This window comes from Erinaceus europaeus, chromosome 13 (assembly GCF_950295315.1).
Source record: "Erinaceus europaeus chromosome 13, mEriEur2.1, whole genome shotgun sequence".
In the NCBI taxonomy this organism is placed as follows: Eukaryota; Metazoa; Chordata; class Mammalia; order Eulipotyphla; family Erinaceidae; genus Erinaceus; species Erinaceus europaeus.
Genome location: NC_080174.1, coordinates 4235068 through 4262363, shown reverse-complemented (window position 1 = coordinate 4262363; position 27296 = coordinate 4235068). Strand labels below are relative to the sequence as shown.

General features: G+C 58.5%; 1 protein-coding gene across 3 annotated transcripts in view; it reads left to right on the top strand.

The window, feature by feature from the left end:
- THBS2 (thrombospondin 2) overlaps positions 1-24894 on the top strand; it is a 31973-nt gene extending 7079 nt beyond the window's left edge. For 2 of the 3 annotated variants that reach the window (XM_060205177.1, XM_060205175.1), the window contains exons 4-22: positions 934-1009; positions 3013-3206; positions 3890-4030; positions 4433-4529; positions 5939-6106; positions 6802-6978; positions 7337-7510; positions 8731-8858; positions 9121-9273; positions 9968-10183; positions 11395-11502; positions 14324-14483; positions 15023-15141; positions 18876-19110; positions 19417-19644; positions 20338-20609; positions 22413-22510; positions 22799-22938; positions 24038-24894. In XM_060205177.1, the coding sequence (XP_060061160.1) occupies positions 934-1009; positions 3013-3206; positions 3890-4030; positions 4433-4529; positions 5939-6106; positions 6802-6978; positions 7337-7510; positions 8731-8858; positions 9121-9273; positions 9968-10183; positions 11395-11502; positions 14324-14483; positions 15023-15141; positions 18876-19110; positions 19417-19644; positions 20338-20609; positions 22413-22510; positions 22799-22938; positions 24038-24045 (2892 nt within the window). In that variant the 3' untranslated portion in view covers positions 24046-24894. The remainder of the gene's footprint in view (positions 1-933; positions 1010-3012; positions 3207-3889; positions 4031-4432; positions 4530-5938; positions 6107-6801; positions 6979-7336; positions 7511-8730; positions 8859-9120; positions 9274-9967; positions 10184-11394; positions 11503-14323; positions 14484-15022; positions 15142-18875; positions 19111-19416; positions 19645-20337; positions 20610-22412; positions 22511-22798; positions 22939-24037) is intronic. The other variant, XM_060205176.1, reaches the window with a different exon arrangement.
- Positions 24895-27296: the final 2402 nt, after the last annotated feature.

Here is a 27296-nt window from a genome sequence, read left to right as displayed (position 1 = left end):
CCCTCTCTCCCTCTCCCTCTCCCTCTCTCCCTCTGTCCCTCTCCCTCTCTCCCTCTCTCCCTCTCCCTCTCCCTCTCCCTGTCTCCCTGTCTCCCTCTCCCTCTCCCTGTCCCTCTCTCCCTCTCTCCCTCTCCCTCTCTCCCTCTCCCTCTCTCCCTCTCTCCCTCTCTCCCTCTCCCTTTCCCTCTCCCTCTCTCCCTCTCCCTCTCCCTCTCTCCCTCTCCCTCTCTCCCTCTCCCTCTCCCTCTCTCCCTCTCCCTCTCCCTCTCCCTCTCTCCCTCTCCCTCTCCCTCTCTCCCTCTCCCTCTCCCTCTCCCTCTCTCCCTCTCCCTCTCCCTCTTCCTCTCCCTCTCTCTCTCCCTCTCTCTCTCCCTCTCTCTCTCCCCCTCCCTCCCTCTCTCTCTCTCTCTCTCTCTCTCTCTCTCTCTCTACACACACACACACACACACACACCCATGCACCTGTTGGAAATACACACATATCTGCGCTTAGTCACGTGAGCAAAGGCCTGTGCCGTGAGTTAATAGCCTGGATCACCTGGGAGCTTCTGCGGCTTTGCGTGCTTGGCCTTGCACATGGTCATCTCTGTCTGTGACTGGACCAGTGTGTGTGGGAACCCTGCCACACACAGACCCGGGACCAGGCTCTCCCAGGACATCCTGGGAGGCTCAGAGGCAGAGCTGGCCTCAGTGGAAGTCTCTGCAGATTCCTCCATCTCTCCTTTCTCTTGTGGAAACCCCATTTCTGTGCAAGGACTGAAAACAAGGCTCCCCCAGTGGTGCCTGTAGATTCCCTGGGGTCAGGAGTTTCCAGGTCTGCTGAGCATAAAAGGAGACACACTCACCGTCTCAGGGATTTTAGGTGTCAGCTCGCAGGCACCAGGCTCACTGCTGCCCGGGGTCTGATCTCTCTCTCCTTGTCCATGTCCCCAGGGTCTCCTACAGAATGCCTACTTGCTCTTTGAAAACTCTGTGGAAGACGTTCTCAGCAAGCAAGGCTGCCAGCAAGGTCAGGGCGTTGGATGCGTGTGTGGGGATGTGCACGTGTGTGAGTGAGTGTGTGCACACGTGTGAGGCTGTGAATATGCGTGTGGAAAGATGTGTAAAAGCGGTTGTGTGCCTGAGTGTGTGTATGCGTACGAAGGTGTGGTAGTACCCATGTGTAGGATGGCGATTGTGCAGAATGTGTGTGTATGCACATGTGTACTGTGAACATACGTGTCAGAGTGTTTGTACAAGTGAATATACATACGCGTGTAAGTAAATGAGTGCGAGTGAGTAGTGTGAGCTGTAAATGAGTGTGCACATATGTGTGAGCATGTGTGACAGCATTGTGAGAGTGTGTACATCACAGGTGAATGTGTGAATGAGTGTGTTTGCATGTGTGTTTGTGTGTGGGGGGGCTGAGGAATCGTAAACAAACCACGTGCATGAAACACTGTGCCTGTCCCCACCCCTGTCCCTGCCCCCTTCCCAGGGAGCCGGTTAGCCAGCTGACATCAGAAAAAGGGACCCTGCTGGAAGGCTCAGTTTGAATAGAGCTTATCAGCCCCAAAGAACTCATTTACACTTACCAGTCACCAGTCTAGTTGGAGTGTGGCCTTAAGGAGAGCAAGTGGCCTTTGCAGCTGGTGCCAGGCCCTCTGCGGAGCCGGTGCCCGCTCTAGGCAGCCCCGGTGTGTGGGTGGTGGCCTCACCTGTGCCTGGTCGTTGACGCAGCCCTCATGCAGGCTCCTCACCTCCATCTCCGAGTCTGGCCTCGGCTGCTGGAATTTCCTCCCGTCCCAGTCAGTAAGGGTCTTCTGTGGGATCTTTGAACGCAGCCCAGGACCTCATCTTCAGAATCACACGGACAGGAGGCCACGGTCTGGGGCTCCTGAGCTGTCCGCTGGGACAGCAGAGGCCACCTGCCATCTCCGTAACAAAGCCCCTCCCTTCCCACACGGTTGTTGGTTTCTCTGGACCCTCCACGTGCATGTTCTGACTGTGATGGGTGGATGGAGGATAGATACATGGATGCTACAGGGCGGGTAAAGGGGTGGATGGTGAGTGGGTAGCTGGCCAGGTAGGTGAGTGGGTTTATAGGTAGACAATAGATATGCACATACTGGATGATAAATGATGGATAGATGGAGAAATGAATGAACAGATGGCTAGATGCCAGATAGATGGGTAGACAGGTGGATGGATTTATAGATAAGCAACAGATATATAGAAAATATATAATAAATAAATGGGTATATAGATAAAGGCTGGATAGATGGATGGATGGATGATAGATGTATGGTTAGATAGGTGGATGCATGGATGAATTGATGGACAGATAGATTATAGATGAATGGTTAGACAGGTGGATAGATGTATAGATGAATGGATAATAGATGGGTGGTTAGATGGATGGTTGGATGGATAGATAGATGATGGATGGTTAGATAGTAGATGGAAGGATGGTTAGGTAGGTGGATGGATGGATGGATGGTTAGATAGGTGGATGGATGGGTAGATGGAAGGATGGTTAGGTAGGTGGATGGATGGATGGATGGATGGTTAGATAGGTGGATGGATGGGTAGATGGTTAGGTAGGTGGATGGAAGGATGGTTAGGTAGGTGTATCGATGGATGGATAGTTAGATAGGTGGATGGATGGATGGTTAAGTAGGTGAATGGATGGGTAGATGGTTAGGTAGGTGGATGGAAAGATGGTTAGGCAGGTGGATGGATGGATGGATAGTTAGATAGGTGGATAGATGGTTAGGTAGGTAGGTGGGTGGATGGATAGTTAGACAGGTGGATAGATGGATGGATGGTTAGGTAGGTGGATGGATGGATGTACACACAGATGACATGAATGGATGCTGGCCTTACCCTAAGCTCTGTTGTGATCTAAGGCAGGGTACACTCATCCCAGGAAAAGGGTTTTCACGGTCTGGGGACAGGGATGGGGAGCGGAAGGGGCACAGCTGCTGGGTGGGAGGCACCCACACTGGTGCTCATGCCCTCCTGTGTCCCCAGCCGAGGCCAACGCCATCAGCGAGGACACGCAGACCTTGCGCGTGGGGGCCCACATGTCGTCAGAGCTCCTGGGCGCGAGTGTGCCACAGCCAGGCGTGTGTGAGCAGTCGTGTGAGGAGCTGGGGGCCATGGTGGGTGAGCTGGCCCAGCTGCGGGGCCTGGTCCGCCAGCTGCAGGACAACCTGCACAGTGTGGTGAGTGCACAGAACACCCCCGGGCCACGGGGAAGGGACACATACAAGGCCTCCGCCCAGAAGCTCATGGGTCCTGGGCCACACGGGACTGCCACCAGGAGGCCTTGGGGCAGGGGGCACAGAGGATGGCCGCCAGGAGGCCTTGGGGCAGGGGCACAGAGGATGGCCGCCAGGAGGCCTTGGGGCAGGGGGCACAGAGGATGGCCGCCAGGAGGCCTTGGGGCAGGGGGCACAGGCCATAGAGGAGGCCCTGGGCTTTCCCTTATTCTCAAGGAGAAGAAAGGTGACAGTAGGTGGCCAGGGTCCCCAAGGAAGCAGGAGAGGGTGGGGGCAGCAAGGTCAAAGAGAGGTTTGGGGGGGGCTTCCTGGGCCCCCCTGTAGGCAGTACTGGCTCTGCTGTGGGTCTAGTCCAGGGGGGCTGCTCACCCTCCAGGGGGGTGGGGGAGGAAGGGCCTCACAGGATGGCTCAAGGGCCTGTGTCGGTTCAGGGGTGCCCTTGCCAGCGTCTGCTGTCACGGGGGCAGGCTCACGGCCCACTACTGCTCAGAGACTCACTCTGTGCTCACACTCCCTTCTGTGCTCACACTGTCCCGTCCCCTCCTCTGCTCACCTGTGCTTTCCCCGGCGCCCCATCCCTCCCTATGGCTGGCTGACCGGCAGCTCTTGTCTGCTCTGACTCCCAGTCCAACGACAACCGGTACTTCTGGGAGTTCATCGGGGGGCCCCACCGCACGAAGAACCTGTCTGGCTGCCTGCAGGACGGTCGCTTCTTTGCAGAGGAGGAGACCTGGGTGGTGGACAGCTGTACCAAGTGCACCTGCAAGGTGAGAGCCGGGACTTAGCTTCAAGGCAGGCGACGCCGGGACGGTGTCCCTGGGGGTCCCTGGCGCTGGTCCGAGCCCCCAGATGGGCTGCTGCTGGGGTCGGGATGAAGGTGTGTGATAGCTGGGGCAGAGTGGAGAGGTGTCGCCAGAGGGGCACCTTAGCCACAGAGACGCCGAGGTGCGGCACGGGGAATGGTTCAGTGACGTCACCGGCAGCCAGAGGGCGCTGTGTGGGAATGAGACTCCCAGGAAGCAGGGATGCACCCTAACAGTAGGGGAGAGCCTCTGCTCCTCTCGGCCAAGTGCTCAGTAAACACTGAGGGTGACCACAAGCCCTTCTGATGATCCCTCTGTCCACCCTGGTCACTCTGTCCTCCACGAAGCTGTCCTCTTCTCTTGCAGAAGCTGAAGACCATGTGTCAGCAGATGACGTGCCCGCCGGCCACCTGTGCCAGCCCCTCCTTCGTGGAGGGTGAATGCTGCCCCTCCTGTGACCACTGTGAGCGTTCCCAGCCCGCTCCTCTCAGCTCTGTCCACACTGGGTCCTGGTGGAGAGGGTGGGACAGAGGACAGGGGAACAGAGGGCTTGTCCCTAGCCATCCCCTCTCCATCCTTACAACTGTCAGTGGGAATGTGGGGTCCCCCGGTCCAGTCCCTCCTGTCACTCCAGTGTCTGGAGCAGAGACGGGACTCTGGATGCTCGTAAGGTGGAGACTTGTGTCTCAGGACTAGCGGTTCTGGAAACACATCCGGGGGCCGGGCCGGCCGTGGTGCACCTGGTTAAGCGAGTGCCCACATGACAGTGTGCAGGGACCCGGGTTCAGGCTCCTGATCCTCACCTTCAGGGGAAGTTTCATGAGTGGTGAAGCAGGGATGCAGGTATCTCCTCTCTCCCTGTCTCTCTCCCCTTCTCCCTGTCTGTCTCTCTCCAGTAATAAATCGCACCTGTATAACGTGGTGCCCAAGGAAGTGCCAGCCCAGGGCTGTGAGCAGGCTCCAGGGTCTGTCTGCTGAGGCTTCCAGGTCCTGAGAGATCCCAGCTCTGTCCCCTCAGCCCTGCCTGGGCTCAGGCCCTACTCAGACTCGTCCTCCAGCTAGGGTTACAGCTGCAAGAGGGTCCTCTCCTCTGTGTGAAGGGCCTTTACTCTCCCTCTGCCTTCTTTGCCTCCATCCTGACTGAGAACACCTTGATGGTGGCCCCAGAACACAGATTCCCGGGTGCAGAGACAGTGCCTGGGGCAGCCTGGTGTCCTCTCTGCCTTCTTTGCCTCCATCCTGACTGAGAACACCTTGATGGTGGCCCCAGAACACAGGTTCCCGGGTGCAGAGACAGTGCCTGGGGCAGCCTGGTGTCCTCTCTGCCTTCTTTGCCTCCATCCTGACTGAGAACACCTTGATGGTGGCCCCAGAACACAGGTTCCCGGGTGCAGAGACAGTGCCTGGGGCAGCCTGGTGTCCTCTGTCAAGGGGCTGTGGGTGCCGACGGGGCCTTCCCTGTGTCCCCCTGCTCCCACCTCACTGACCCCTGGTGCTGCTTTCCCAGCAGACATGGACAGGACTGGTGGCCCTGGTAGGTGTGGCTGTGGAGATGGGCCCCCTGCAGAAATGGCTGGTCCCCAGGGGGCTGTCTCCTGCCCGCCTTCCCATATGACTGAGACAACCCGGTAGCCTCCTCCCAGCTGTGGTGATTGGTCTCTGTGCTCGGTCCCCACCTCTGGTGTTAAACCCAGTCAGGGACCCTCACCCTTGACACCTCTGTGGGTAGCCCGCTGAACCTTGTGGGGACCCTGAGATGGGGAGGGGGCTCACTTGTCCATCTGCCCATCTCTCGTGGCTTTCCCCTCAGTCAGTCTGTCTGTCGCCTGGACTTGATGGTGCGTCCAGTGACACTGCTCCCCTCCCCCACAGCAGACGGCGAGGAGGGCTGGTCACCCTGGGCGGAGTGGACAGAGTGTTCAGTCACCTGTGGGTCTGGGACGCAGCAGAGGGGCCGCTCCTGTGATGTTACCAGCAACGCCTGCCTGGGGCCATCCATCCAGACGCGGAGCTGCAGCCTGGGCAGGTGTGACTCCCGCTGTGAGTGTCGGGCTGGGCCGGGAGTGTCCAGGCTGGGGTGTGTCCAGGGCTGGGCTGGGAGTGTCCAGGGTGGGATATGTCCAGGGCTGGGCTGGGAGTGTCCAGGCTGGGGTATGACCAGGGCTGGGCCGGGAGTGTCCAGGGTGGGGTATGACCAGGGCTGGGCTGGGAGTGTCCAGGGTGGGGTATGTCCAGGGCTGGGCCGGGAGTGTCCAGGCTGGGGTATGTCCAGGGCTGGGCTGGGAGTGTCCAGGGTGGGGTATGTCCAGGGCTGGGCCGGGAGTGTCCAGGCTGGGGTATGTCCAGGGCTGGGATGGGAGTGTCCAGGGTGGGGTATGTCCAGGGCTGGGCCGGGAGTGTCCAGGCTGGGGTATGTCCAGGGCTGGGCTGGGAGTGTCCAGGCTGGGGTATGTCCAGGGCTGGGCCGGGAGTGTCCAGGCTGGGGTATGTCCAGGGCTGAGCTGGGAGTGTCCAGGGTGGGGTATGTCCAGGGCTGGGCCGGGAGTGTCCAGGGCTGGGCTGGGAGTGTCCTCAGCTCTGTGCTGGACCTGTGCTCTGGGCTGGGACTTTGGGGACACGCTGTAGTGGGGTCCAGGGGACAGCCCCTCTCTGAGTTCCCCCCCACCCCGATGCTCCTGGTGGATGAGCAGACGCCATCCCACCCCTGCCCTGTCTGACACCTGTGTCCCCTCCAGTCCGGCAGGACGGTGGCTGGAGCCACTGGTCCCCCTGGTCCTCCTGCTCCATCACGTGTGGTCTCGGAAACGTCACACGTATCCGGCTCTGCAACTCTCCAGTGCCCCAGATGGGTGGCAGTTCCTGCAAAGGCAACGGGCGTGAGACCAAGGCCTGCCAGGGCGTGCCCTGTCCCAGTGAGTCCACAACTGGCACACGCTGACCCGGGCCTGGCCAGGCTGGGTGGACAGGGTGGAAGGGTGGGGCCAGGGCTCTGAGCCAGGGCCCAGCTTCAAGCCCCTCAACCTTGGCTGGCTGTCATGGCCCTTGGGGTTGGTGTCCACTCTGAGCTGGACAGCCATGGCTGTCCCCTACCCAGGGCTGGCTGACACAGCTCCTGTGGGAGGTGTCCACCCCTTTTACACTGCACTGCCCTGACTGCCTCCCATCAGTCCTGACACACGGCCTGGGCCCCAGTGTCGTCCCTCCTTAGCTCCTGGGCCCTGGGGACCCTTGTCCCTGCCTGCCCACTCAGCTCCCTCTACTCACCCGCAGTCGACGGCCGCTGGAGCCCCTGGTCGCCATGGTCCGCCTGCTCAGTCACCTGTGCTGGGGGCATCAAGGAGCGCACACGTGTGTGCAACAGCCCCGAGCCGCAGCACGGTGGGAAGGACTGCGTGGGGGACCTGCAGCAGCACCAGATGTGCAACAAGCGGCGCTGCCCCGTTGGTGGGTGTGGGCACAGGGGTGTGCATGGGGTGTGCGGGTAATAGGGGTGTGCACGGTGTGTGTGCAATGGGGGTGTGCATGGTGTGTGTGCAATGGGGGTGTGCATGGTGTGTGTAATGGGGGTGTGCACGGTGTGTGTAATGGGGGTGTGCATGGTGTGTGCAATGGGGGTGTGCACGGTGTGTGTGTAATGGGGTATGCATGGTGTGTGTGCAATGGAGGTGTGCACGGTATGTGTGTAATGGGGGTGTGCATGGTGTGTGTGCAATGGGGGTGTGCATGGTGTGTGTGTAATGGGGGTGTGCATGGTGTGTGCAATGGAGGTGTGCACAGTGTGTGTGCAATGGGGGTGTGCACAGGGTGTGTGTGCATGAGGACTGAGCCTGCTGTGTGGTCACAGGTGTGTGTGCAGGGGGGGTGTAAGCATGGGTGTGTGCAGTGTGTGGACGCGGGGTGTGTGTACTTGGGGGTGTTGTGGAGTGTGCACAGGGCTGGGTGTATGTGGTATGTACACTTGCCCTGCACACACACAGACACACAGACACATGCAGGTGGTGTGCAGGGTGCTGGGTGTGTGTGCAGGGTGCTGGGTTGCAAGGTGCCGGGCGTGTGTGCAGGGTGCTGGGTTGCAAGGTGCTGGGTGTGTGCGCAAGGTGCTGGGTTGCAAGGTGCTGGGTGTGTGTGCAGGGTGCTGGGTTGCAAGGTGCTGGCTGTGTGGGCAGGGTGCTGGGTTGCAAGGTGCTGGGTGTGTGCGCAGGGTGCTGGCTGTTCCTGCTGATGTATGCATAGTTTCTGGGTGTGCCGGCTTGCAGATGGGCCGGATGGTGATTGTGTCAGACCCGTGTGTGGGTAGGGAGGGTGTAAGGTCCCTGCAGGTGGTGTGAGCCTTAGACCAATGTGTGAGGTGTTTGTCACTGACAATTCTGGGAGCGGAGAGCAGGGGCTGCACTCGGCCCCAGACGTGTGTCCAGTACCCTGAGGGATGCAGGTGGTGGGGGTGCTAGGTAGCAGGGATGCTGGGTGATGTGGTAGGATGTCCTGCCCGCTCCTGTGCCGTGTAACCTTGGGAACGGTCTCTTCATGGTCAGCTCCCCCGTCCCCCAGAGTCTGTTGATTGGATGAGGCCTGGGAGGGTGTGGATGCAGATGCCCCTGTCCCTCCAGGGACTGGGTGGAGTCTGGGGTGCTGTGACCCTCTGAACCTGTCCACTCATCCTGCAGATGGCTGCCTGTCCAACCCTTGCTTCCCTGGTGCCGAGTGCAACAGCTTCCCTGATGGCTCCTGGTCTTGTGGGTCTTGCCCGGCCGGCTTCCTGGGTAATGGCACACACTGTGAGGACCTGGACGAGGTGGGTGCCCTCAGCTGGGCAGGGGTGGACAAGGGGCTGAGCAGGTCAAGGATTGTGCAGGACAGAGGAAGGGCAAGGACTGAGCAGGGCAGGGGCTCGGGCAGGGGAGTGAGGGCAGGAGTGGGGTCTGAGGGCCCAGGGGCCAGCTGTGCCAGGAATGGGCTGGATGGGGGCTGGCCAGGTGGGGGTTTCGGGCAGGGCCGGGGCGGGAAGAGTCAGGGCTGAATGTGTGCGTTCTTCATGAGCGTCTGATGTCTGGCAGTGTGCTGTGGTCCCCGACATCTGCTTCTCCACTGGCAAGGCCAGCCGCTGTGTCAACACTGAGCCCGGCTTCCACTGCCTGCCCTGCCCTCCACGCTACCGGGGCAACCAGCCCTTCGGCCGCGGCCTGGATGTGGCCAGGACAGAGAAGCAGGTGAGTAGGGCCTCGGTGCTGGGCTGGTCAAGGGTGGGGGTACATGGGGGTGGGAGTGGGGGTGCAGGAGAACTCAGGATCCCAAAGGCAGCCTGCCCTCTGCCTCCACCCCTGTCAGTGCCATCCAGCTCAGGGATGCTTACCCAGAGGGAGGCGTCTGCTCATTGGGAGTGAGTCTGTACCCCAGGACATGGGCTGCACCCAGGACATAGGCTGCACCCCCAGGGTATAGGTTTCACCCCCAGGGCATAGGCTGCACCCCAGGGCACGGGCTGAACCCCTGAGACATGGGCTGCACCCCCAGGGTATAGGTTTCACCCCCAGGACACAGGCTGTACCCCCAGGGTATAGGTTTCATCCCCAGGACACGGGCTGTACCCCCAGGGTATAGGTTTCACCCCCAGGACACGGGCTGTACCCCCAGGGTATAGGTTTCACCCCAGGACATGGGCTGTACCCCCAGGGTATAGGTTTCACCCCAGGACACGGGCTGTACCCCCAGGGTATAGGTTTCACCCCAGGACACAGGCAGTACCCCCAGGGTATGGGCTGAATGCCCAGGATACAGGCTGCACCCCTCAGAAGGGAGTCTGCATCAGATGGGGTTTGCACAACTAGGCAGACTACACCCCCCATGATACCCTGGTGTGGAGGTGCACTCCGTGACCCTCACACAGGGTCTCCATTGGCCCAGGTGTGCGAGCCTGAGAACCCGTGCAAGGACATGACGCACAACTGCCACCAGCACGCCGAGTGCCTCTACCTGGGCCACTTCAGCGACCCCATGTTCAAGTGTGAGTGCAGAACAGGCTACGCCGGCGATGGGCTGCTCTGTGGGGAGGACTCGGACCTGGACGGCTGGCCCAACAAGAACCTGGTGTGCGCCAACACCAGCCAGCACTGCGTGCAGGTGAGCCTCTGCAGGTGGGGCGACAGGTGACGGAGGCTCTAGCTGAAGGGGCACTGCAGGTGGGGGTAGCGCAGGTGAGGGCAGCGCAGGTGAGGGCAGTGCAGGTGAGGGCAGCGCAGGTGAGGGCAGCGCAGGTGGGGCAGCGCAGGTGGGGCAGCGCAGGTGGGGGCAGCGTAGGTGAGGGCAGCGCAGGTGGGGGCAGCACAGGTGGGGGCAGCGCAGGTGAGGGCAGCGCAGGTGGGGCAGCGCAGGTGGGGCAGCGCAGGTGGGGGCAGCGCAGGTGAGGGCAGCGCAGGTGGGGCAGCGCAGGTGGGGGCAGCGCAGGTGGGGGCAGCGCAGGTGGGGGCAGCGCAGGTGGGGCAGCGCAGGTGGGGCAGCGCAGGTGGGGGCAGCGCAGGTGGGGGCAGCGCAGGTGGGGCAGCGCAGGTGAGGGCAGCGCAGGTGAGGGCAGCGCAGGTGGGGGCAGCGCAGGTGGGGGCAGCGCAGGTGGGGGCAGCGCAGGTGAGGGCAGCGCAGGTGAGGGCAGCGCAGGTGAGGGCAGCGCAGGTGAGGGCAGCGCAGGTGGGGGCAGTGCAGGTGGGGGCAGCGCAGGTGGGGGCAGCGCAGGTGGGGCAGCGCAGGTGGGGAGGCTGAATGTGGGAATCAGTGCAGGGGGAGGGCATTAGGTGGTGCTCACTGCAGGTGCGGTCACTGCCGGTGGGGCCACTGCTGGTGAAAGCCCTACTGGTTGTGGAGGGTCCCAGCAGTGAGTGTTGGGGCCCAGTTGTGACTGGGGGTGGATGTCCCAGCAATGATCCAGGCGGGGGGCTCCCAGTAGAATCAGAGAGGTCCCAGCAGTGATTTGGGGGACACCAACAGTGAGGGTCCCAGAAGTGAGTGAGGGCTTCCAGCCTTGGGGGTTTCCCAGCAGTGAGTGTGTGTGGGTCCCAGTAGAGTCAGGAGGGTCCCAGCTGAGTGGGGTTCCCAGCACTAGTCAGGGGTGTGGTCAGGGGTTGTCTGCCCCTTGGCTGTGGGGAGGGAGGGTCCTTGGGACTGAGTCCCCGGAGTCCTTCCCTGGAGGCCTCCCAGGGGTATTGGGGTAGCGTGCTTTCCCAGGCGGGCTCAGGACGCAGGAGGTCTATCCAGTGACCACTGGATCCTCCCCCAGGATCCCCATGCTCCCCCCAGGCAGGGGCGCTGCCTTCCCGTCAGCCTCCCCCCTCTGCCCACAGGACAACTGTCCACTGCTGCCCAACTCTGGCCAGGAGGACTTTGACAAGGACGGCATCGGGGATGCCTGTGACGACGATGATGACAATGACGGCGTGGCAGATGAGAAGGTGGGGCTACCTGCCAGGTGCTGCGGGGCGGGCCCCACGGCATCCCGAGGAGAGCTCGGGTGGTCGCCAAAGCATAGGAGGGGGGAGAGAGCCCACAAGCTCCAATAGGCTTTCTTGTTTCCTTTTTCCCCCTTTTATTTGTACAGTAGAAAACATCAACAAAATCATAGAATAAGAGGGGTGAAATTCCACACATTTCCCACTGCCAGAGCTCCATATCCCATCTCCTCCATTGGAAGCTTTCCTATTCTTTATCCCTCTGGGAGTATGGACCTAGGGACATTATGGGGTGCAGGAGGTGGGGGGGTCTGGTTTCTGTAATGGCTTCTCCGATGGACATGGGCATGGACAGGTTGATCGACACTCCCGGTCTGTCCCTATCTTTCCCTACTGGGGCAGGGCTCTGGAGAGGTGGGGTTCCAGGGTACACTGGTGAGGTCGTCTGGCTGGGCGAGTCAGGGTGATGTCATGGGAGCATCTGTGACTCGGCGTTGGGAACGTGTGTTCCTTTGCTTCCGCCTTTCTTGTGGACTCGGTTCAGTAGTTCTTGTCAGGTGGGGTTGATTGTGGCAAATCCCTTTAGTTCTTGAATATTTGAGAACCTTTATTTTTACCTCATATTTGAAGGATAAATTTTGCAGGATACAATATTTGTGGTTGGAATTTCCTCTCCTTCAGAACTTTGAATATGTCATTCCACTCTCTCCTGGCCTCTAGAGTTTGTAAAGAGAAATCTGATGAAAGTCTTATAGCTCTGCCTTTGAATGTAACTTCTTTCCTTTCCCTAGCAGCCAGCAAAATTTGTTCCTTGTCGTTGACTTTTGATAGTTTCACAATGCTGTGCCTTGGAATTGGTCTTTTTGTATTTATAAATCTGCCTCTTGGATGAGAATGTTCTGAGGGTTTCCTAAGTGGGGGAAGTTCTCAGCTAAAATTGCTCTGAAAATGGAACTCTGGGTCTTTGGCCTTGTCCTCTCTTCAGATACACCTGTCACTCTTATATTCAATCTTTTGATGGAGCCTGCAATTTCAGAGAGTTGCTTCAGTCTTTCTAAACCATTGCTCTCCCTCATCTTTGAAGTGAAAGAGTGGCCTGGCTGTCTCTTCTGGACTGGAGATCATTTCTTCTGAATGTGTGGATCTATTTGCTAAGCCTTCTACCTGGGCATGGGTTGCATTTAGGGTGTCTTACTCCCTGGAGTCCTGACTCAAGTTCTTTCAAGATTTGATAGCTCTTAGTGCTGTCTGTTATAATTTCCTCTCTCGTGTGTTTTAATTCCATAGCCACACACTCTTTTAATTCTTGCTTAATTTCTTGGAGAGCCCTTATAATGAGCTCTGTGTAGTCTGTCTCTGAGAGTCTCTCGAAATCTGTAATTGCTCAGATTTTCTCTGTTTCATTTCTGTCTGGCTGATACGACACAGTTGGCTGTTTAGTTCTGTTTCTCTGCTTGTGCATTTTTTGTGCTGGTTATTGCTGGCCAGCAGTTGGTGCTATTGTGGTTTCCCTTGCTTGTATGACCTGTGGCGGGTGGGATGGGATGGGGAGGGTGGTTGTTTTGGGCTGTCTTGTGGTCACAAATACCCTTTTTTAAATATTTATTTTTATTTATTCCCTTTTGTTGCCCCTGTTGTTTTTATTGCTGTAGTAGTAGTTGTTATTGATGTCATCATTGTTGGATAGGACAGAGAGAACTGGAGAGAGGAGGGGAAGACAGAGAGAGGGAGAGAAAGACAGACACCTGCAGACCTGCTTCACTGCCCGTGAAGCGACTCCCCTGCAGGTGGGGAGCCGGGGGCTGTAAATGCCCTGTTTTATGTTGTGCGCTTGCCTTAAATTCAGAAGGCTAAAGTCCCCCTGAGTCAGTGACTAAGAGGTTTTAAGCTCCATCTCTTCCTCTGGCACTAGGAACAATGTCACTTGCTTGCTGCACTTAAAGTGAAGTGGCCAGAATGGCGTCAGTCAGCCACGTGGCCCAGAGCTCTGATTGACTCTGCTGTTCTCCAACACGCACCTATGCCCCTTTTTGCTCCAACCGCACGCGAGCACCCGCCCGAGGCCGTGGAAATTTCAGCTGTGGATTCTGACTTCAGTTGGGCCTCTTGTTGTGTTTATTTGTTGCTTTGGTCTCGGTTATTCCATGGCCATGCCTTCCCGCTCTCCTTTCCTTTATTTACCATCACCAGGGTTATCGCTGCGGCCCCATCGCTCCTAGAGGCCAATTGCTTTTTGACAGAGGTGAGAGGCAGACAGGTGAGAGGTGAGAGGCAGACAGGGAGAGAGATGGGAAGAGCGACACCAGCAGCACTGTTCTACTGCCTGCAGGTAGGGATGGAGGATTTGAACCTGGGCCCCTGTGCACCATAATGTGTGTGCCGCACTGGGTGCATGACCACCTGGCCTCATCGAGAAATAAGCCTTTTACTACGGCCATACCACCCTGAACACACCCGATCTCGTCTGATCTCGGAAGCTAAGTAGGGTCGGGCCTGGTTAGTACTTGGATGGGAGAACTAAGCCTTTTAGTAAAAAAGAAAAGAAAAGAAAGAAAGAATGAAAGAAAGAAAGAAAGAGAGAAAGAGAGAAAGGAAGAAAGGAAGGAAGAAAGGAAGGAAGAAAGGGCAAGGATCAGTTCAAGGACCCACTCCCACCTGCAAGGGGGAAGCTTCGAGCAGTGAAGCAAATCTTCAGGTGTCTCTCTGTCTCTCTTCCTCTCTGTCTGCCCCTCCTCTCTCAATCCTATCAAATAACAGGGGAAAAATGGCTGCAGGAGTGGTGGGTGCCCCGGCCTCCTCTCATGTCCCGGCTTGTGTTTCCCAGGACAACTGCCCACTCCTCTTCAACCCCCGCCAGTTGGACTTTGACAAGGATGAGGTTGGGGACCGCTGTGACAACTGTCCTTACGTGCACAACCCGGCTCAGATAGACACAGACCACAACTCGGAGGGAGATGCCTGCTCCGTGGACATCGATGGTGATGGTCAGTGTCCAGATCACGCACCCCGGGCCCAAGTGGGGTGCTCCTGCAGACACCTCACCTCCGGGAGGTGGCCCAGTGTTGAGGTGCAGGGGGCAGCCTGCCCACTCCCGTTTCTTCTCTGGACGCACCTGGTGTCCAGCCCTGGCTGGGCCTGGGGAAGCGGCCACTCTCAACCTACTCCTGGTCATCTGTCCACTCCTGAAGCCTTTGCTGCCATGTCCCAGGTCCCTGGTCACCCCAGTGCCTGGAACCCCAGATCTAGCCCCTGAGTCCCCTAGCTTCACTGCCTGGCAGCTGCTGGTCAGCACCCCAGGAGCCCCCTTTCCATCACAGCACACCCACTGCCCCACACAGAGTGACTGGGCTGAGAGGTCCGTTCTGAGTGGACACTGGGGAACACGTCCACTGGGGGCCAAGGGTCATACCTTCCCCCCTGGGGGCATCTAGCTGGGGCAGGGTGGACAGGAGCCTCCTTCCACCCAAGTGGGCAGCACAGAGCAGAGCAGGGTTCCTGGCCTCAGTGTCCCTTGTCTTCACAGACGTCTTCAACGAGCGAGACAACTGCCCCTATGTCTACAACACTGACCAGAGGGACACAGATGGAGACGGAGTGGGTGACCACTGTGACAACTGCCCGCTGACGCACAACCCTGACCAGGTGGGCATGAGGGTGGGGCCTCCAGCCTCCACCAGATACTGTGGGGGCTGCCAGGTGGGCTGGGCCCAGCTGGAGGGCAGACCCTCCAGCCTTCAGTGGACATGCACAGGCCTCTGCTGATATGAGGGCAGAAGAGCCTTAGTCAGATGCCAGGACCCTGAGATCCGATGCTCTCAGGGCTGAGAGAAAACCATTTCACTCGCCTCACAGTTTATCTCCAGAGTCTGGAGGGACGGCACCTAGACTCCTCGAGCTGGGAGGGTGTCAGGCGTGCTGTGAGCACAGCTCCCGGCAGAGGACGTATTGGTCAGGACATCGAGGAACAGGAGGCTCACAGATTCTCTTAGGCAAACACAATCCGGGAGCAACTGTCAAAGCACAAATGACGCTCAAGGTGGGGAGACATCCAGAGCGTGTCAGACCTTGATGACAGCAGCCTCTGTCTGAATGTCACCCGTCGGGTGCAGGTCTCTGAGGCCTCAAGAGATCTCCAGGCCTCTCTCCTGTGCAGACCCCAAACCCTGCAGGGAAGGAGCCAGATAAACGCACTTGGCACAACCTCCAGGCCTGTGGGCCGCCACTCTGACTGTCTGACACTCTTCATGCTCCTTCCTTGAGGGGGACAGGGGGGCTGTGACAAAGGAGCCTGGAGCCTGACTCCCTGGGCACCTGGTAACAGTCAGCCAGACGTGTGTGTAAACATGGAGGCTTTAGGAAAATCAACAGGATTTATAACAAAAAATATCAAGTAATCTGGGATCAGAAAACTTCAGCACAGGCACACCTGAGGGGCTGAAACCCTGATAGACACAGACACACACACACACACACACACACGATTTGTGTCAAGTCTCAGTTAGGCTCTGGCAAATGTTGAGGACATTTCCAGTCCCTTCTGACCATGAGTCTCTGAACAGGCAGACCAGCAGACCGGGCACTGAACACATCTGTCAGAATGACCCAGCTATGAGCCCGTGGACGTGATTCAGAACACTTTTTTTTAAAAAAAACAAATTAATTTTTTATTTTTATGTTACAAACAGTATGTTACAAGATTGTTGGACGACAGAGTCTAGTATCACCCCCCCCCCCCCCCAGTTCGCACGAGTCTTACAGACAAGTCTGCTCGCTTCTGTGTGCTTTCAAGTTCACATGAATCGGCTCTCTAGAGTCCACATATGAGTGACACCCTCTGGCAGGTGAATTTCATCTCTTCACTTTTTTAACTGAGTACAATCACCTTCAACTTCATCCATTTTGTCCCAAAATCATTTTTCTAATTTAAATTTTTATATATTTATTTATTCCCTTTTGTTGCTCTTATAGTTTTATTGTTGTGGTCGTTGTTGGATAGAAAAAATAAAGGAAATGTGAGGGGTGTTTATTAATTTGGCTTGAAAAAGTGACAGGCTCTGTGGAGAGAAGCAGCTGAAAATATGCAGAGAGCGAAGACCAGGGCTTCCTGATTTATCTCGGCACACAGAACAGGGTGTGAAAACCAAGAAGCAGGGGAGCTCTTTGCCTTTGCCTTCCTGCCATTTGCCATGCGCCAGCATCACTCAATATCATTATTTTTTTATTCCATCACTTCTTTATCCAGTTATCTGTGGATAGGCATCTAGGCTACTTCCACTCCCTGGCTGCTGTGAATAGTGCGGCTGTGAGCACAGGGCTGCCTGTATCCCTTCTAATCAGTGCTGAGTGTCCACTGGATAAATGCCCACGAGTGGTGTTGCTGGGTCATAAGATAATTCCATTTTATTTGTTGACGGAGGGGCTGCCCGGTCTGCACTCCCACCAGCAGTGAGCAGAGTTCCCTCTTCTCCACAACCTCGCCAACACCTGTCATTCCTGGTGTGTTATTGTCCGCCGTCTTCTCAGGTGTGAGATGGTATTTCAGGGCGGTTTTAGTCTGCATCTCTCTAGTGAAGTGGAGCCTTTCTTCATGTGTCTGTGGGCTGTATGTATCTCTTCTTTAGAAAACTGTGTGTTTAGCTCTTTGGCCCATGTTTGTGTTGGGCAGAAGCCACTTGTTCTTAGCTGCCTGGGCCACTGGCCTCCTCATCTCCCCGGTACTGGGGGAAGGAGGGACGGGCACTTGTTTCCCCAACATTTAAAAGTCCGTCATACATTATCTCAACAAAGAATTGGGCAGAGATAGCATGATTTCCAGGAATTTTAAACTATTCAGGAAAAATTGAGAACTTTCACATGTTAGGCAGAGACAGAGAGAGAGAGAGAGCCCCAAAATCAGCCTACTTACATAGTGGCAGAGAAAGACTCACATGGTGATTTAAGCAGAGGGAGCATGAGAGAGAGACACACACACAGAGGGAGAGAGAGAGAAGCCCCCTACTCACATCTTGACGGGAGACCCAAGTAGGTAGAGAGAGAAAGACAGGAAGAGAGAAAGCTACTACTCCCATGGTGACTGGGGCAGAGAGAGCCATGCCTACTGCAGCTTTTAATGCACAAGCCCCGCCCCACAAAGCCCCGCCCACCAAACCCCGCCCACCGCACAAGCCCCGCCCCCATCTTTCCAAGCCGCACCCACCTGTCATCACTCCCACTTGCTGGGCAGCAGTTTCCTTCCCCCAGGCACAGGTGTTCCCACGGTACAGCACGGTCTGTGTCCCCTCAGGTACCTCCTGTCCCTTAACATCCTCTGCCTTACTGATACCGAGAGCTTGTCAGATGAATTGGTTGTGCTTTTTTAAAAAAAATGTTTATTTGAGAGTCGGGCTGTAGCGCAGCGGGTTAAGCGCAGGTGGCGCAAAGCACAAGGACCGGCATAAGGATCCCGGTTCAAGCCCCGGCTCCCCACCTGCAGGGGAGTCGCTTCACAGGCGGTGAAGCAGGTCTGCAGGTGTCTGTCTTTCTCTCCTCCTCTCTGTCTTCCCCTCCCTCTCTCCATTTCTCTCTGGCCTATCCAACAACAACAACAATAACTACAACAATAAAACAACAAGGGCAACAAAAGGGAAAAATAAATAAAATAAATATTAAAAAAAATTTTAAAAAACCCCAAAATCTATTTATTTATTTCCTTTTGTTGCCCTTGTTTTATTGTTGTAGTTATTACTATTGTTGTTATTGATGTCATTGTGTTGGACAGGACAGAGAGAAATGGAGAGAGGAGGGGAAGACAGAGAGGGGGAGAGAAAGACAGACACCTGCAGACCTGTTTCACCACCTGTGAAGCGACTCCCCTGCAGGTGGGGAGCTGGGGGCTCGAACCGGGATTCTTATGCTCGTCCTTGCGTTTTGTGCCACGTGCGCTTAACCCGCTGCACTACCGCCTGACTCCCGGTTGTGTTTTTTTTTTTTTCCTAGAAAAACATATCAAAAAGCAGAGCAAAAGTAAAAAAAACAGACACTATGGTCAGCATTAAGCGATACATGGGTGCCGTCTCTCTGTCATGAAGCTGGAGCTGCACATGACAGTTCCACAGTGAAGGCTGCTTGTCCAAACAGAGGGGCAGAGACAGAGAGATGGAGAGATGCCACAGACTGGAGCTCTGTTGCCCCAGCAGGTCCCATGGGCTCAGACCCGGGGCCTCACATGTGGCTCTGTCCCTGCTGAGTGTCCTCGTTCTGTAATGGGGTGCCCAGAGCAGCCAGTGGGGGTCTAGACAGGGTGGGAGGGGGCAGAATGGGCCCCCCATCTTCCAGCACAGCTGGGGGGCAGGTGGGGTGTGTCAGGTGGATGACCCGTCCCCCGACCCCTCCCGCAGACGGACGTGGACAACGACCTGGTTGGAGACCAGTGTGACAACAACGAGGACATTGACGAGGACGGCCACCAGAACAACCAGGACAACTGTCCCTACATCTCCAACGCCAACCAGGCCGACCATGACCAGGACGGCCAGGGCGATGCCTGCGATTCTGATGATGACAATGATGGCATCCCTGATGACAGGGACAACTGCCGGCTGGTGTTCAACCCCGGGCAGGAGGACACCGATGGTGAGGGCCATGCCCTGGGTGCCCAGCGGAGTGGGGGGCAGGCCTCACAGCACCCCTGGGTGCCCTGCTGGGTGAGGGGGGAAAGGATGGTGGGTAGGCCTCACAGCACCCCTGGGTGCCCTGCTGGGTGGGAAGGGGGGTTGGGGATGGTGAGTGGACCTGACTGCACCCCTGGGTGGGGCCTATGGTGTGTCGTGGCCCTCTGTTCCCAGAGTGACAGCCATTCCTGTCTGGGGAGGTGACCCGCACACAGGGGCCTGCCTGGGCACCCCTCACACCCCTGGGTGTGTCCCCCGCCCCTCACAGGGGATGGGCGTGGTGACATCTGCAAGGACGACTTTGACAACGACAGCATCCCTGACATCGAGGACGTGTGCCCTGAGAACAATGCCATCAGCGAGACTGACTTCCGGAACTTCCAGATGGTGCATCTGGACCCCAAGGGCACCACGCAGATCGACCCCAACTGGGTCATCCGGCACCAGGGCAAGGAGCTAGTGCAGACAGCCAATTCGGACCCCGGCATCGCCGTGGGTGAGTGGGCACAGGGCCGGGGCCTCCTTGGGATGCAGGGCTGGCTCTTCCCCTGAACAACCCCTCAGGGTCCCGTGATCTGGGGGGTACCTGGACCACCTATGGGGAAGGGCACAGCACTCTCAGGAGGACCCAGCCAGAGCCCATCAGAGCCAGCACCTGCTGACCAGCCCTGGCCATGCCCCTTAGTGCCACTGTCTGCCCTGGGACCCATTCCATCAGTGCCTGCCTGCTGTCCATACTCTGCCCCGTGCTCTCAGCCCTATGTCCACTCTGGAGCCCCCCTCAGCCCCCTGTCCACCCTCTGACCTGTCCCTCAGGCCATGTCCACTCTCCAGCCCCCCTCAGCCCCCTGTCCACCCTCTGACCTGTCCCTCAGGCCATGTCCACTCTCCAGCCTCCCTCAGCCCCCTGTCCACCCTCTGACCTGTCCTTCAGCCCCCTTTCCACCCTCCAGCCTCCCTCAGCCCCCTGTCCACCCTCTGACCTGTCCCTCAGCCCCCTGTCCACCCTCCAGCCTCCCTCAGCCCCCTGTCCACCCTCTGACCTGTCCCTTAGCCCCCTGTCCACTCTCCAGCCTCTCTCAGCCCCCTGTCCACCCTCCAGCCTCCCTCAGCCCCCTGTCCACCCTCCAGCCTCCCTCAGCCCCCTGACCACCCTCCAGCCCCCCTCAGCCCTCTGTCTGCCCCCCAGGCTTCGATGAGTTTGGCTCGGTGGACTTCAGCGGCACCTTCTATGTGAACACTGACCGGGATGACGACTATGCCGGCTTCGTGTTTGGCTACCAGTCCAGCAGCCGCTTCTACGTGGTCATGTGGAAGCAGGTGACCCAGACCTACTGGGAGGACAGGCCCACCCATGCCTATGGCTACTCGGGGGTGTCCCTCAAGGTGGTCAATTCCACCACCGGCACCGGGGAGCACCTGAGGAACGCGCTGTGGCACACGGGCAACACGGAGGGACAGGTGAGAGGACATGGGGACAGGTGTGGGGGAAACAGGACAGGTGAGGGGACATGGGGACAGGTGAGGGGACATGGGGATAGGTGAGGGGGAAACAGGACAGGTGAGGGGACATGGGGACAGGTGAGGGGACATGGGGATAGGTGAGGGGGAAACGGGACAGGTGAGGGGACATGGGGACAGGTGAGGGGACATGGGGACAGGTGAGGGGGCATGGGGATAGGTGAGGAGGAAAGGGGACAGGTGAGGGGACATGGGGACAGGTGAGGGGACATGGGGACAGGTGAGGGGGACATGGGGACAGGTGAGGGGACATGGGGACAGGTGAGGGGACATGGGGATAGATGAGGGGGAAACGGGACAGGTGAGGGGACATAGGGACAGGTGAGGGGACATGGGGACAGGTGAGGGGACATGGGGACAGGTGAGGGGACATGGGGACAGGTGAGGGGGAAACGGGACAGGTGAGGGGACATAGGGACAGGTGAGGGGACATGGGGACAGGTGAGGGGACATGGGGACAGGTAAGGGGGATATGGGGACAGGTGAGGGGGAAATGGGACAGGTGAGGGGACATGGGGACAGGTGAGGGGACATGGGGACAGGTGAGGGGGACATGGGGACAGGTGAGGGGACATGGGGACAGGTGAGGGGGAAATGGGACAGGTGAGGGGACATGGGGACAGGTGAGGGGACATGGGGACAGGTGAGGGGGACATGGGGACAGGTGAGGGGACATGGGGACAGGTGAGGGGGAAATGGGACAGGTGAGGGGACATGGGGACAGGTGAGGGGACATGGGGACAGGTGAGGGGACATGGGGAGGTGAGGGGGAAACGGGACAGGTGAGGGGACATGGGGACAGGTGAGGGGACATGGGAGATAGGTGGGGGGACACAGGGACAAGTGAGGGGACACAGGGGACAGGTAAGAGGACACGGGACAGGTGAGAGGACATGGGGACAAGTGAGGGGACATAGAGGACAGGGTAGGGGGACATGGAGGTCAGGTGGGGGACATATGGGACAGGTGAGGGGACATAGGAGACAGGTGAGGGAACATGGGAGACAGTTGGGAAAATTGGGGGACACGGGGGAAAGTGAGGGGAATAAGGAGGGCCGGGGAGGGATCCACAGGGGGACAGGTGAGGGGGACATGGACAGACAGGTGAGGAGACATGAGAAAATGGGAGGGACAAGGGAGGAGGACAGAGAGGAACAGGTAAGGGTGGAGACTGAGGAGGGACAGGGGAAGGGGACACAGAAGGACAGGTGAGGTGGTGGTAGGGACAGAGGAACAGGAAGGCTGGGGGTCGGGGAGGGGGCAGGGGAGAGAGAAGGCAACAGGGACAAGGGACAGGGACAAGGGACAGAGACAAGGCTGAGGCGAGAGCCTCCTGGGACAGCTAGGGACTCGAGGGGGACTTCTGGCATCTTCTGAGGTTCCGTCTCAGGCCGCGGCTCCTCTAGTGTCCTGATTAATCCCCGGGGACACTGCTCAGCCAGGGCTGGTGGAGGACAGGTCTGCCCCTGTAGAGCTGAGTGGGCTCTTCAATGCCACCTGTGCCTACTGTCCACTCCTGAGGGGACACGGCTCAGCGTGGGGTCCCTGGCTGCACTCCAGCCTGGGCCCTGGCCAGGAGTCAATTGATGCCCAATAGGCACCAGGCCTGGGGGTGCCCCTGACATCACTAGGGAGGCAGCCCTGGCAGGAACCTTGGGACTTGGGAACCCTGTGCCCACAGGGCTCGGGGATCTCGTGCCCATGGGACTCGGGGACCCTGTGCCCATGGGTACTCTCCTGCAGGTGCGTACACTGTGGCATGACCCCAAAAACATCGGCTGGAAAGACTACACAGCTTACAGGTGGCACCTGGTGCATAGGCCCAAGACGGGGTACATAAGGTGAGCGCTGGGAGCCCCCAGTCTCCCTAGAGCTCCCCACTCATTGCTCTCCCTGGAGTTCCCACATTCAGAGCCTTCCCCTGGGTCCCTAAGAGTTCTCCCAGGGTCCCCACCCACAGCTCTCCTGGGGCCCCCACTAGGATGCAGCCCCCGTGTCTGAGGTGGTCTTCTGACACCCACACCCCACAGCTCCAGTGGGGGAGGTGGGCCATACAAGGCTCAGCACAGCGATGGGGCTGAGAGGTGAGGACCTTGGGCTCAGGTCGCCCCCCCCCCGTCTGTTTGCAGGGTGCTGGTGCATGAGGGCAAGCAGGTGATGGCCGACTCAGGGCCCGTCTACGACCACACCTACGCGGGCGGGCGCCTTGGCCTGTTCGTCTTCTCACAGGAGATGGTCTACTTCTCCGACCTCAAATATGAGTGCAGAGGTGGGTCAGGATCTCAGCCCAGGCGGGGAGCCTCAGTCCAGTGCAGAGGAGGAGGGGAGGGTCTTATCCAGTGCAGAGGAGGGGAGGGTCTTCCATCCAGTGCAGAGGAGGGTCTCACATCCAGTGCAGAGGAGGGGAGGGTCTTATCCAGTGCAGAGGAGGGGAGGGTCTTATCCAGTGCAGAGGAGGGGAGGGTCTCACATCCAGTGCAGAGGAGGGGAGGGTCTTATCCAGTGCAGAGGAGGGGAGGGTCTTATCCAGTGCAGAGGAGTGGAGGGTCTCACATCCAGTGCAGAGGAGGGGAGGGTCTCACATCCAGTGCAGAGGAGGGGAGGGTCTCACATCCAGTGCAGAGGAGGGGAGGGTCTTATCCAGTGCAGAGGAGGGGAGGGTCTCACATCCAGTGCAGAGGAGGGTCTTATCCAGTGCAGAGGAGGGTAGGGTCTCACATCCAGTGCAGAGGAGGGTAGGGTCTTCTATCCAGTGCAGAGGAGGGTAGGGTCTTCTATCCAGAGCAGAGGAGGGTAGGGTCTTCTATCCAGAGCAGAGGAGGGTAGGGTCTTCTATCCAGTGCAGAGGAGGGGAGGGTCTTCTATCCAGAGCAGAGGAGGGGAGGGTCTTATCCAGTGCAGAGGAGGAGGGGAGGGTCTTCTATTCAGAGCAGAGGAGGGTAGGGTCTTCTATCCAGTGCAGAGGAGGGGAGGGTCTTCTATCCAGAGCAGAGGAGGGGAGGGTCTTATCCAGTGCAGAGGAGGAGGGGAGGGTCTTCTATTCAGAGCAGAGGAGGGGAGGGTCTTATCCAGTGCAGAGGAGGAGGGGAGGGTCTTCTATCCAGTGCAGAGGAGGGGAGGGTCTTATCCAGTGCAGAGGAGGGTAGGGTCTCACATCCAGTGCAGAGGAGGGGAGGGTCTTCTATCCAGAGCAGAGGAGGGGAGGGTCTCACATCCAGTGCAGAGGTCCAGCCCTCCTCCCTCCCTGCCTCCACTCCCACCTTTCACTCATCACAGTGCCTCTGTGTGCAGAAGTCCCCTTAACTGGCCATCAGGGAGCCCCAGGCCAGGTGGTGGCAACCAGCAGGTGACTCCTGTTTCTTCTGCAGACATATGAGCAGAGGCGCTGCCCCAGGAAGTACTGTAGCCCCCGCCTCCCCCCTCCGCCTTCTCTTCAGCATCGACCCTCGCCCCGGACCCTGCACCTGAGGGGAGACCAGGTCCCCAGCACCCCTGTGCCCCAGCCACGAGGCGTGGGATGCTTCCCGTCTGTGCGAGGACGCCGTCGCCGTGTGTGCCCGGAGCTGTGCCTGCAGGAGGCCCATCACCTGTTCTCATGGCCGGGGCCTCCCGGTCAGGGGCTCCCTTAAGGGGACAGGTGACCTCTGTCAGGGCCCTGGAGGAAGGCCAGCTCTGAGGAGAAGGGCCCAGCGCCAGAAGGTGCTGGGATCTGGCCGGGGCCTGGAGGGCCTATGCAGAGGCAGAGGGTGGCCTGGGCCTGCAGGCGTCACTGGCCCTGAGCTCTGTGCCCCCCACGCCCCCACCTGTGGCTGAGGACAGCAGGCAGCCTGCGCTGGCTTTGAGACCAGGCACCCACCGCCACCCACCCCGTGTCTCACGGAGCCCCCCCACCCCAAAGGCCGTGCTCATATTTATTAAATGGGTAGAGAACACGGTCCCGACCACCCATAACTTATTTCAAGTCCCTGAGTCACACACACACACACACACACACACACACACACACACACACACACGCGCACACACACACACACACCACACACACGTGCACACAGACACACACATGCACACACAGCAAATTTCTGGAAGCTAAAGTTAACGGCTGCATGGTGACAGAAAGTCACGCTGCCCGTCCAACGTCCCCCCTCGCAAGCCGGGTGCTCTCTGTTGTCCTAGGAAGCCTGCTGAGAAGTGTAAGAGTCAATAAACCGCGACGCAGAGTTGACGATGGGCCTGGCTGCCAGTGACTCGAGTCCGGGTGTCTCTCTGCCACCTGCCGTGGGCCTGGGGGGCGGCGGGTGCTGAGGGGACCACCACGCTGTGGGTTTCTAGACAGTGGGTTCTTCCTGTGGGGTGGTGAGCTGTCCAAGGGAAGCTCTGGCGAGGACCCAGCCACTGTGGTGCCCTGGTTCTGTGCCCAGAGGGAAGCACCAGTGCTCAGTCCAGCCTGGCCCCAAGCTGTGTCCCTGGTTTGCTCCTTTCTCTTCCTTCCTTCCTTCCTTCCTTCCTTCCTTCCTTCCTTCCTTCCTTCCTTTCTTTCTTTCTTTCTTTCTCTCTCTCTCTCTTTCTCTCTCTCTTTCTCTCTCTCTCTCTCTCTTTCTTTCTTTCTTTCTTTCTATTAGTGATTTAATAATGATGAACAAGACTGTAAGATCACAGGGTACAATTCCACACAGCTCCCACCACCAGAGTTCCCTGTCCCATCCCCTCCACTGGTGGCTTCCCTATTCTTTATCCCTCTGGGTGTCTGGACCAAAGATCTTTATGGGGAGCAGAAGGAGGGAGTTCTGCCTCCTGTCATTGCTTCTCTGCTGGACATGGGTGTTGACAGGTGGATCCACACCCCCAGCCTGTGTCTGTTTTTCCCATGTGATTTTAATGTTTTCTTAACTGCTGAGTAGTACTCGGTTGAGCATATGTCCTGTGGTTCTCTCTCTCTCTCCCCGTCTCTATCTCTCTCTCTTTTATCAGTGGCAGCTGTGGGGCCTTTGGGGGCAGGGAGGGTGACAGCAGTAGACAGAGGAGTCTCTGGCCACCCCCCACCAGGGGACCCGGGCTTGGTGTGCCTGGTCCCTCAGCCTCCAGCGCGGGAGTGTGAGCAGGAAGTGACTGAGGCTGGGCTCCAGGCAACACTGAACAATGTGACGGAGTCTCGCGTGCTGTGCGACAGAAGCAAAGATGGCACCAGCTCAGCAGGGAGGGAGGGCGCCTGGGTGGGTACACACGCAGCCCAGGCAGAGTCCTAGCACCACACGGGAGGCATCACAGTGCCAGGGGAAGCTCCCGTATTGTATGTTGGTGTCTCTTCCTCTCTCTCTCTCTCTGAATGAAAAAGTGGCTCAGGATGCTGGGATTGTGGTGTGATGAAGCAATGAGGCAACAACACACTGATGCTGGCCTGGCCTGGCCGCCCAGGGAGGCCCGGCTCTCTTATTGGGTCACTGCTTTCTGACTGGGGTGGCCTGGTTGCTGAAACTGTGTCTCCTTTCCCTCTCATCCCTGTCCTTGGCCCACCTGGGGGTCTGGGGCTGGCTGGGGCTACAGGAGGCTGGACAGAGGGGTGGAGGCCCCTGGAGAAAGAGGGCAGTGAGGTTCACTCCTGAGCACACCTGCCTCCCAGGAGCTGCACCTGTCTCCTGGGGGCCCCGTGCACAGACCAGTGACAGTGCGGCGTCATGAGGCCCCACAAAGCAGCCCAGGGTCTGAAGTGGGAGTCACGACGGCCTCACGGCCCTGCCTCTGTGCTGTGAAGTGAGCGGGGCAGGATTCTCCCAGCAGCTGCGGGGCCCTCGGCAGGACACACTGACCCATGAGTCCTAGGAATCCATGCTGTGGCCAGGGGGTCCTGCCCCCCACCTCTGCCCCATGCCCACAGCTGCTCTGCTGGGGTGACCTCGCCAGAGTGCCAAGGCCAGGTGCACAGAGCAGAGCCCTGTGAGGTGTCACACTGAGGCGGGAGACACATCCTCGGGGCCGGGGGCCGGGGCTGGAGCTGTGCTGATGGGGGGTCGAGTGGCCAGTGGAGTCCACAGACAGGTAGCACATCAAAAACAAAGGAACCCACACCCCAACATCACAGCCTTCCGCTCCCCTCTGTGTACCCCAAATAATGGAGAACAGGGGCTCAGCAGGACAGGGAGGTGGAGGCTGGGGCAGCTCACCTGACAAAGGGTGCACCTTCCCACATGTGGGGTCCCAGGTTCAAGACCAGCACCACATGGGGCACCATGGATAGCTCAGGGGGAACTCTGGGGGGCTGGAACCCTGGAGGGGTCTCTGCATGTCTCCTGGAGTATTGGCTGTGTCTAGCTGGGCTCTCCTGAAAGCCAGAGACAGGACAGGGCGCTGGGTACCCTGTGTGCTCTGCCTTGGAGAGTGAGGCTGGGAAGGGAGTCCAGAGGGTGGGTGGCCTGAGGGTCAGTGGTCATGGGGCCAGGGTTCCCTGGCTCCCCAGGCTAGGACGCACAGGCAGGCTCCTAGCTCATGGGAGGGGGACCAAGGACTGTCCTTCTCCTCCTCCTCCTCCTCCTTCTCCTTTCCTCTCTCTCTCTCTCTCTCTCTCTCTCTCTTCCTCCAGGGTTATTGCTGGGGCTTGGTGCCGGCACTACAAATCCACTGCTCCAGGAG